This window comes from Magnolia sinica, chromosome 3 (assembly GCF_029962835.1).
Source record: "Magnolia sinica isolate HGM2019 chromosome 3, MsV1, whole genome shotgun sequence".
NCBI classification, from domain to species: domain Eukaryota; kingdom Viridiplantae; phylum Streptophyta; class Magnoliopsida; order Magnoliales; family Magnoliaceae; genus Magnolia; species Magnolia sinica.
Genome location: NC_080575.1, coordinates 116,915,469 through 116,926,129, shown reverse-complemented (window position 1 = coordinate 116,926,129; position 10,661 = coordinate 116,915,469). Strand labels below are relative to the sequence as shown.

General features: G+C 40.4%; 1 protein-coding gene across 1 annotated transcript; it reads left to right on the top strand.

Moving 5' to 3' along the window:
• Nucleotides 1-2,094: 2,094 nt before the first annotated feature.
• On the top strand, nucleotides 2,095-6,300 carry LOC131240901 (serine/threonine/tyrosine-protein kinase HT1-like). The gene is made up of 4 exons (XM_058239426.1): nucleotides 2,095-2,361; nucleotides 2,844-3,603; nucleotides 5,037-5,492; nucleotides 5,966-6,300. Exons 2-4 carry the CDS (start codon nucleotides 2,863-2,865, stop codon nucleotides 6,062-6,064), a joined length of 1,296 nt encoding a protein of 431 aa, XP_058095409.1. The 5' UTR covers nucleotides 2,095-2,361; nucleotides 2,844-2,862; the 3' UTR covers nucleotides 6,065-6,300.
• The last annotated feature ends 4,361 nt before the right edge of the window (nucleotides 6,301-10,661 follow it).

The window sequence follows — 10,661 nt, the reverse complement described above, 5'->3', positions numbered from 1 at the left end:
CATGTCGTGTGCGAAGACGAGTACTGGCACTCCTCGAGCTCCGAGTTGTACGAATGGTTCAAAGGAGATCAAAGTTATATGGGCCCCACAGTGATGTATTTATTATATCTACACTATTCATATATTTTTAGAGATCATTATAAAGCATTATCTAAAAAATGAATAATATCTAAAGATTATCTGGACTGGACTACACCACAAATAGTAGTAGAGAATGATTTTCACCGTTAAACAATTCGTGTGGTCTACTTGATAGTTAGATCTGTCTTATTTTTCGTCTCAAGCCTTGAGACGAGCTTACCAAATGGATGGACGGTTTGGATATAACACATACCCCATGATCAGACTCACAGAACTTGCTAACGTCAATACAACAAGGAGCGTGAAAAGCATGTCATTGCACTTTTGTGCAGTGCACGTTAACACCATCCGATAAAAGCGTGGATACAGTAGATGGACAGTTATTTTATAGCCATGTGGGGCCCACCTTGATGTATATGTTTTATCTAAGTTATTCATCCATTTTGACATATCATTTTATGCCTTGAATACAAAAAGACGGTATATTGAATGCTGAAGTAGACCACACCACATGAAATAGTTGGATTAAATTCATATGATCTGAATAGTACCCAACTCGATCCGACTCGGTTTCCCTAACCGAGTCGGACTCGGTTCGGTTAAGGCCAACCATGCATCAGATCGGTCTGATTTAAGTGACCCGGACTCGGTCTCAGATTGAATCGAGTTCGGGCCAGGCCATTGAGATTTTGAATCGGATCGAGTTGGACTCAATCCGATCGATCCGGACCGATGCCCAGCTCTAGTTTCGAAAACTTTCTGAAAACTCATTTACGATAATACGAGTCTAAAATTTAAATCGATCTAAAACTTTTATGACGATCCAAAACTTTAGTAGGCCACGAAGAAAGAGAGAATCAAATCAAGGGAGGAAACTATTTCCTTTTGCCATGGCCCTCTAGAGTTTTAGGTTAGGATAAAAGTTAGCCTTAAGGTTTGATAAGGTGTTGCATCAGAACGAACGGTCAGATTTTTTTACTTATATTAACCTAAATAAATTTTCGAAAAGTTATCACGAAAACTTGCTAAAACGGGTGCATAATTGAGCATCCTTATGTATATACACACACATAGTTGGACACTCATGCAACTGTCAAATGGTCCGTCTTTGAATGGCCAGTGGGACAGCAGGGTGAACTCACCCATGAGTCAACAGATGTCAAATAAACATCACCATGGGCCTACAAAATTTTCAATGGTAGGTATTCAATTCCCAACCTTTCTGTGGTGTGGTTCCATTCAGCCTTATATCTGCCATATTTTTAGGCTCATGCACCTAAAATGAACTGAAAAATGAATAGACGACGTGGATGAAACCCATGATGGGGCCACGGATTTCTGCCACGTAAAAAGGTTACCGACATCACGCACTCTAAATCCCACGGGCTAAAGCAAAATAGAAGGGTCATTTTCGTAACTTCATACTTCCAAAAAGCACGCTAGCACATCCCAATCACGGAGGGAAATATTTGGTAAAATCCCAGAATTTGGCCGTGAAAATCCCAGTACAGTCATCCCGTCCGTGACTCCGTACTCCCCTCACACATTCGGTCTGTACGGCAACAAAAGCCACCGTTCTTTTTCTCGTGAGGGCCGCCGCTATTCGAGACCGAAGAACGCCACTGTCAGACGGGCGAGCAGATGCAAACACCAAATTCAAGCGTCCCACAAGTTACCACACGTGTGAAAGATCCGATCCATTCTTCAGGGTGGCTCAAAAGCTAATTCACTTGGCCCAAAATTCCCACCACAACACTCATCACTAAAGAAGTGTCCAAATTAAAGAGACACGTGTGGGCACCAAAATGAATGACAGGCCTGATGCATCTCCTAGCACGACGGATATCCAATGTGGACATCTCACACGCTTTATAATTTCGCACGTGCATGGCGCTTGAAAAATGTGCGTGTATGAGGAGTAGATTCACTGGAAATAACGCACCGTTGATAGCGACAACTCGATTCTTTTGCAATTCGCTCTCCCTCCTTTCTCTGACTTTCCAAGAGCGGCCCACCGCCCGCTGGCTCGCGGCAAGCAAAAAAAAGTCCGAGCTCACAGAATCTACGGGCGTATTCAATGCGTATAAAATACCTACATTCCTACGATCCTATCATACCGGGAAAAAAAAAGATCCCTGCCGCATATATCCGAAGATTCTTTCTTTCTGTAACCAGAGAAATCCAAGTGTCTTTAGACGGAAGAAGACGAACAAGGAGGAGAAGAAGAAAAGCCAGCTCCCAGTCCTTCGTATACATTTCCGTGTATCCTATACGGCGCAGGTACGTTCTCGTACTTCTTTTCTACCGATTGAAGGGTTCTCCTGATTTTCTGGTTTTGGTTGTGTTAGATGTTAGGAAGAGATTAGGTTCTGTCTTTTAAAATGCATTTTCCCTCCTTTTTCTTTCCACGTATTTGTATGAATTTTTGAAAATTTGTTCTTCTTTTAGTGGATTTTTGGGTGATGATTTAGGATTTGAGGCTTTTGATGGAGTTGAAAATAGGGTTTGATTTATTATTATTATTATTATTATTTTAAATTATTTTAATTTTATGGTGGATGTGTGGGGGGATGGAATTGGGCATGAAATCTGAGTTCTTTGAACCCAAATGATCGAGAAATATGCTTGGATTTACGTTTTCTGATTTTTGGTGGGGAGATTGAATTTAAAGTTTCGAAGGTTTGGTTACTGGTTTTGATGGAGTGGATGGGAGTTTTCCCTGTTTTTTGAAGTTCTCTGAGCTGAAATTATTTGGATTTTAGGCGTTCTGAGAATTGACTGATGGGGGAAGAGAATAGTTCTTGGGTAAGGAGGGCGAAGTTCTCGCATACCATCTGCCATCGGTTGGATTCTTCAAGGGTGCCATCCCTTCCGTTCTTTCTCCAGCACGATCGAGATGTTAGACCACAAGCAAAGAATTCAAGACCTGGGTCGGTTCCTCCAGCTCCCAGCAGATACCAAGCAGACCCACAAAATCATCCCACCAGACAGAGATCTATATCCCCTCTTCCTGAGATTGCTCTTTCGGAAGCATTCAAGGAAGCTAGATCAGACCGGCAGAGGTTCTCCACCCCGAGTCCAAGAAGGAAAGAACCCGACAAACGAATTCGTCATCGATTTTTTACTGGACATGTTCATCACTCTCATTTGAATGATTCTCTGTACTCGCCGAATTCGAGCCCTCTCCAGAAGTTCTCATCCTTGAAAGTATCTGAGAAGTCGAAGAATCGAAAGGAGTCTTCATGGGCGAAGTACTTTGACCATGGAGGAGGGAGGGTGTCAGCTGTGGATACTATGGAGGACTGGATGGTGGATCTTTCAAAGCTGTACCTTGGACTAAGATTCGCGTCTGGGGCGCACAGTAAACTTTACCATGGAATTTATAAGGATCAGCCCGTCGCGGTCAAAATGATCAGGGTAACAGATAATGACGAAAATGGAGCCATGGCAGCTCGGCTGGAGAAGCAGTTCACTAGAGAAGTCGCTCTTCTGTCTCATCTCCACAATCGGAATGTGATAAAGGTAATGATCGTCGTTCATTTCAACCTGTTAATCTCTATACATTTTCAAGGCTCAGATTGGTTGCTTCCATTATAAGTTTACATACCACATTTGCAAAGTTACTGATTGGCCCCTTCTTCATTCATATTTTCTCCACCAATTGCATCTGCGATGCATTGTTCTTTACTAAATTATATGAAGGGCACCTCTCAAATTTGTTTTTTTCCGAATGAGTTCCATTCTACCTTTAAGGGCATGTTTGGATTGCACTGGAAATGGATAGGAATGAAAAAAGAAAATCATTATTTAGACAAGCACTTTGTTCCTTGGATTCTAACATTAGAGGTCTAGTATGGTGGCAACTGATAATCTCATATTTGTTGCTTCCATTCTACCTCTAGTCATTTTCAAGGCTCTGATTTGTTGCTTCCATTATAAGTTTACACACCACATTTGCAAAGTTACTAATTGGCCCTTCCTAATTCATATCTTCTCCACCAATTGCATCTGCAATGCATTGTTCTTTACTAAATCATATGAAGGGTCCGTCTCAAATTTGTTTTTTCAAATTAGTTCGATTAGACCTTTAGGGAATGTTTGGATTGCATTGGAAATGGAAAGGAATGAAAAAAGAACATATTATTTCCATGAGCTCCTTGTTCATTGGATTCTAACATTATTTCCATGTTTGGATCGCACTGGAAATGGAAAGGAATGAAAAAAGAGGTCTTGTTTGGATGACAACTGATAATCTCATATTTGTTGGACAACAGTCATATAACATCACATTAAGGAGTTGTTTGGATGCCCGTAAATGGTTAAAGTTGTAAATGATGTACAGGTGATTTACAGCCTGTCCTATTTGGCTTTAAGTTGTAAATGATTCAAGTAAATAATTGTATGTGTTTGTATAGCATGTAAGTCCTGTAAATGAAGAGCCAATCTTTCCATTTTTAAATGGAGAGCCTGTAAATGAAATCCGAACTTTTTGCCTGTAAATGAGATGGGGGTCAATGCTGTAAAAGGCCATCCAAACACAGAGTGTAAATGATTTACCTGTAAATCATTTACAACTTGGCCCATTTACAGGCATCCAAACAATCCCTAATGGAAAACCTTCTCCATTTTCTTTCTTTTCCCTTGGATTCCATGTATCCAACCATGCCCTTAGAATTCATGCGAGTTACTGTGCATTGGTCCTCCTTGGTGTCTTCAAGCAGGATTATTGCAAATTGGTTTGTGTGATTGTTTATGAATCTTGATAGACTACTCTTTCAATCATCCTAAACTTGTACAGCTTGTTAATTAACTGGGAAACCACATGGGCATAATAGACCACATTGACATAATGGTTAGGGTACTCTGTGTGAATGTCTCATAGCTGACTGGCTTACCATTATTCATAAATCCGGTCATGTTCTTCTCATCTCATTGTTGTCTCGTGGCTGATGCAGCTGGTTGCAGTGTGTAGGAAACCACCAGTCTTTTGTGTTATCACCGAATATCTCTCTGGAGGTTCCTTGAGGGCATTCTTGCACAAGCTCGAGCACAAACCTCTTCCTTTACAGAAATTGATCACAATCTCTCTAGATATTGCTCGCGGTATGGAATATGTTCACTCACAGGGGGTTATTCATCGTGACCTTAAACCTGAGAACATTCTATTTGATGAGAACTTCTGCTTGAAGATTGCTGATTTCGGAATAGCCTGTGAGGAGGCATATTGTGATTCTCTTGCCGAGGACCCAGGGACCTATCGATGGATGGCACCTGAGATGATCAAACACAAACCCTATGGTCGGAAGGTCGATGTGTACAGCTTTGGACTTGTCTTATGGGAGATGGTGACAGGGACAATCCCATATGAGGAGATGACTCCCATCCAGGCAGCTTTTGCTGTAGTAAATAAGGTATCTTTTGGCATCTTAAGAGCTATTTCTTTCTTTTCTCCAAAAGCTTTTAAATTTCTTTATCCATACTGGGTTTTCTCCATAATTAAAATTTACACCTCTATAATTTTCTAAAACATTACCTGAATACAAAAAAAATTTCACCCCTTCATCGTAGAAGACTTTCCTGAAAAATATTCATGAGCTGGTTTTCTAGTCGTTCTTGAAGAAGTTTTTCGTCGTAATCTTTTTCTAGTTTGGGTAAGTCATGGCCGGCTTTCCAAAAATAATGAGACGTGCTCTGTAATGGCCCTCTTCTTCCAAGGGTAACAAGAAAGCTCTCAACATTTTTTGGAAGTTTTTTGGCCCACGTGTCCACGTTCTGATATAAAACATACCTTCCCTTTTCTGATCGGTGCATGAAACATGAATTCTTTATTGAAAACGAGGTAAGAAGTTGCCTGCCTTTCTAACAAGAAGTTTGGCCTTTTCAGAATTCGAGACCGGCTATTTCTGCCGAATGTCCGGCTGCTTTGCGAGCTTTGATCAAGCAATGCTGGGCATTGCTTCCAGAGAAGAGACCTGAGTTTTAGCAAATCATGCAGGTCTTTGAACAGTTTGAATCTTCAATTGCTCGTGACGGCACACTGAACCTTGTTCAGAACTCCACCTGCCAGGACCACAAGAAGGGGCTGGCTCATTGGATTCAGAAGCTTAGCCATGTGAATCCCGATAGTTTGTCAATGCGTAAACACCACTAACTCTTACTTTTCTTCCAATGATTTTGTAGTTTCACTGGTCTACCTTGTAATTAAAAAGTTTTTTTTTTTCAAGCAACTGCTGTTAGATACTTGAACACAAACACGCATATCCGCATGCAGACGGTCATGCGCATGGCCACACATGTACATGCACATGTATAGGCATGCCCACAGGTTGGGATGAGGGGAGGGGACTCATTTTGATTAACTGGGATGAATTCAATAATTGACGTTGTCAATCATTAGTTAATTGTTGTCCAGTGCAGTTGTTCAGCGAGGTTAGAACTTACTGGTGTGAGTGAGAGCGAGAATCTTGTTACTTTAGACTAAGTAAGGTTCTTGTAATTTGCCCCAACAAATGGAATTGTTTTAGACTTCCTGAGATTTGGTGAGTGCAGACACCCCACTGGGCTATGGAATGATTGATCGCACTAGAATCAAATGGATTGCAACCCTCAAGGAACCCAAAACCCTATAATCAAATGGTATGCACCCCAACCCAATCCAAACCAACCTAGAACCTCCTCTAAATCTGTCCAAACTCCGCTGGCCCCTTTTTGGCTACCGAGAGTTTGCTGCATGACTTTATAATGAGTAGCAAATCGATTATGCATTAGGATTTGGGTCAGAAATAGGTATCGGAATCCAAGTTCTGCTATTCTCTTCTCATCTGGAAGTTGTCGAGTGTCCACAAAGTGAACAACAAGTTAACTATACTTCAAAATTTGGGTCAAGGGGAAGTAGTGGGATTTCTGCTGCCCCTAATTTTCTTTGAAAATTGCAATGATCTCCAAAATCATCAACCATCAGTCTGATGTCAGGATTAAGTGAATCACCACCGGGGGAAATTGAATTTCCACTTTCGATCACTCACCCAATTATGATATCGGTTCTGTAATTTCCTAATTTCCTTATCATACTTACCTTTATCCTAAAAGCCTTTTCCAACGTTATTTTTTATAATTTTTTTTTTTAAATCTTTACACAAATTGCCATACCTCCTATTCTTACAAACTAATGGAGAATGCTATGTTTTAAGGGTTTTCAAGAGCCAATCACAATAAATAATGTTGTATTTTATCCATAATTTTCACCTAGATAACCAAAATGCCACCACCAACACTTATTTAAACTCACCCCATCCTCTTCTATCTTCATTCTTTACACAACATACAGAAAGTCAGAGAAAGAGAATCCCTTTCTATATACAAGTCATCCTTTGCCTTTCCATTAGCTTCTCTCATAAAGCCCTTAAAGTGGGTTCTAGGAGTAAGGTTCAGAATCTTCTCCTATGGAAGAGTGTCAATGTTCTTCCTTCCCAGTTCACATCTCCAAATGAGACCCGATATCTTGCGCTAGATTTCATAGAGTAAAGTCGGGGTTTAAGAGCTCCAATCTTTTTCTAAAGAAGAGTTCTTTCGTCCCCACTCATATCTCTAGTGCCCTTGGCCAATCCGAGCGATTTCTTTCACTGCTTCTTATTTGCATTGCATTATGTTTACTGGGTCGTTACTTCCTCATACGCTCCCTACTATATATTTGCTTTACGTTTTTTATTGTTTGTTTACATTTGAGCAATAATCTAGAGTTGGAATCCTAGATCCCGTAAAGTAGAGATTATATATTTGTACGGGCACAGAAGGGTGCCTAACACCTTTTATATATATATATATATATATATTAACAGAGGACTTATAAATTTATGGATGTAGATCATACAGAGAATCATTCAAATCTAGACCACTCGTATGGACTTTTGGGTTAACGTGGCCCTATGGTGTCTAGCCTGATATAGATTACGGGATGTTGGTTAGTGGCAACTCCAAAATCATCACACATCATTCCACGCACGAATCAGTGAGATAAGAGTCATTAATGATAGGTGAATATGTATTCGGTTTGTTTCTACTACAAGGGATGTCAATGTCGCATATCCTTCAATGGCTATATCTTTTTACAGGTATTGGTGATATGGTGTAATACGTGGTTGAGTTATAAGCATATTTGTTATACTCTATTTTTGACCGTTCTTAGGAAATCTAATTGGAAAGAACACATGTTATGACAAAAGAAAGATAACATGCTAAAGACTTTCAAGAATATTTAGAATACTTTTTAGGGAATCATAACTGACAGGATGATAAGACATGGAGTAGTTGAGAGGTATTCAAAAGAAAACCAAGTGACCTATATGCATCCAGGAGGTGCGGCTAGAGGTGTCCAAAAGCAGACTAAGCGGTCGAGAGAAACTTAGAAATGGAATGTGGCCTACTTCTTGGTTGAGCGGTTGAAATGAAAAGATGCAAAGAGCGGTTGAGTGGAGCGTTGGCGAGCGACTGGCAAAAGAGATGCGGCTGATGTGTGGTTGAAGAGTGATGATCGAGAGAAACTAAGCTTGGCTGAGCGGAAGAGGAACAATCACAAAAAAGAAACGTAACAAGAGAGTGATGTAGAGAGAGATTTTTTGATTCCCGTAACCATTGCAACAATGGAAGAAGGATATGGAGGAACAAACTGTAATAGAACTCTATAAATAACAGATGAATCCAACAGAGAAAACCCCAATGAATCCAACACAACAACTAATAGCGGCAATCTCAGCTTATCCTAGGAGTAATGATAATCCAGTAGCGATAATTCTTACCTATACCCTTTAGTTGTAAGCCAAATCTACGCTCATATGCTAGATTTGTTCTTTATCTAATATCAAACAATTCTTTCAAGAGAGGCATTTCGGTAGTTGCCCCTAGTGACAGATTGTGAGTTTTTCCTTTTGTTTGATTTGCACTGGTATTCTAAAAGTCATTTCTTGTGGAAGGCACAAAGTAACCCAGCTTTGGAGGAAGAACTCCACTATTTGATTATCGCCTGATCATTATCAAATTCTGCAAGTGGTTGAGTAGGCAATCAATCTTCTCAGAATCTGGTCATATACGTTCATACTGGACGTATCTACTTATTTCAGTGCTTAGAGCTGAAGTTGATCGGTTTGGATCGAGCCACTCTATTGATTCTAGCACACTCGCATAATAGAAAACAAATAGAGCGACCAACATTTTTTGGCACGCCCGGTGAGACTAACATGAGCCAGTATGAAAGTTAGATGAAAGTAAGATTTCCAATAGATCCTATTGAGGTTATGTTGGCTGGAATGCTTAATATATAACGAGGAATTCAACATATCGTTGAATATTCATGAGTTCGGGTTGAGATTTTAGCTAGATGGATGGCTAGGCATGTTGAAAATATGAATTGGTAGATGATGACTCTCTTTGCCAAAAGAATACCTGTGGCGTCGGCACCATAACCGACACTACAGGTACCTCTTTCGCAACGGAATACGCCTCTTTCACTATTGGAAGTGCGGAATCTTTTGTCACCTGCTGAGTTTAGGTGACCGGAATAGGAGGCCAGGAATGCTGTTCCTGAAGAAGGAAATCATAGTATACTTGGGGGAAGCCCTTCCCTTCGAATCCACCATATCATGTAAAACAAAACCAAGTAGGTCTTGAACCACCTCCAATGGTCAAATCTTGCCGTTTGAATTGTGACCAAATTATTCAAATGGTTTAGGAAGTAGCAGGAAAAGTTCTCGACCATATTACTATCTCGATCAACCATAAACTTTATTCGGAATGGATTGATTAATAATTTATTGCCACTACCGACTTTGTTGTTTTTCGATCAGGACAATTGAGTTTGACCAAGACGATCAAATTTGCTGTCTCTCGATCAAGATGGCTAAGTTTGACTATGACGGTCGAATTTGTCATTTTTCGACCAAGATGACGGGATTTGCCGTCTTTCAACCAAGACGGCCGAATTTGATGTTTTTCAACAAAGACGACCGAATGCCGAATTTGTTGTTTTTGGACAAAGATGGTTGAGTTCAACCAAGTTGATTGACTTTGATGTTTTTTGATCAAGATGGTTGAGTTCAACTAAAATGGTCGAAATTGATGTTTTTATATGGCCGGGCAGTTACATTTATTGTGCTAAATAACGAATTAATGTCGCATTCACCTTTTACTAAAGTCGAAGCTACATGGGGGGCAATGTTGTACCTTATTTCTAACCGTTCTTGAGAAATCTAATTGGAAATGATGTGTTATGGCAAGGGAAAGACATAGCATGCTAAATATTTTCAAAGATACTTGGAGTGCTTTTTATTGAACCACAACTGATGAGATGATAAGATAAGGAGCAATTGAGAGGTATTTAAAAGCAAACCAAGTAGCCGAGAGGCATACAGGAGGTGTGGTCGATAGGTGTCCAAAAGTAGACCAAGCGGTTGAGAGGTGTCTAAAAGCAAACCAAGCGGTCGAGAGAAGCTAGGAAACAGAATGCGACTTAGAAGCTCAATTGAGCGGTCAAAACGGAAAGATGTGGAGAGCAGTCGGGTGGAGCGTGGGCAAGCGACCGACAAAAG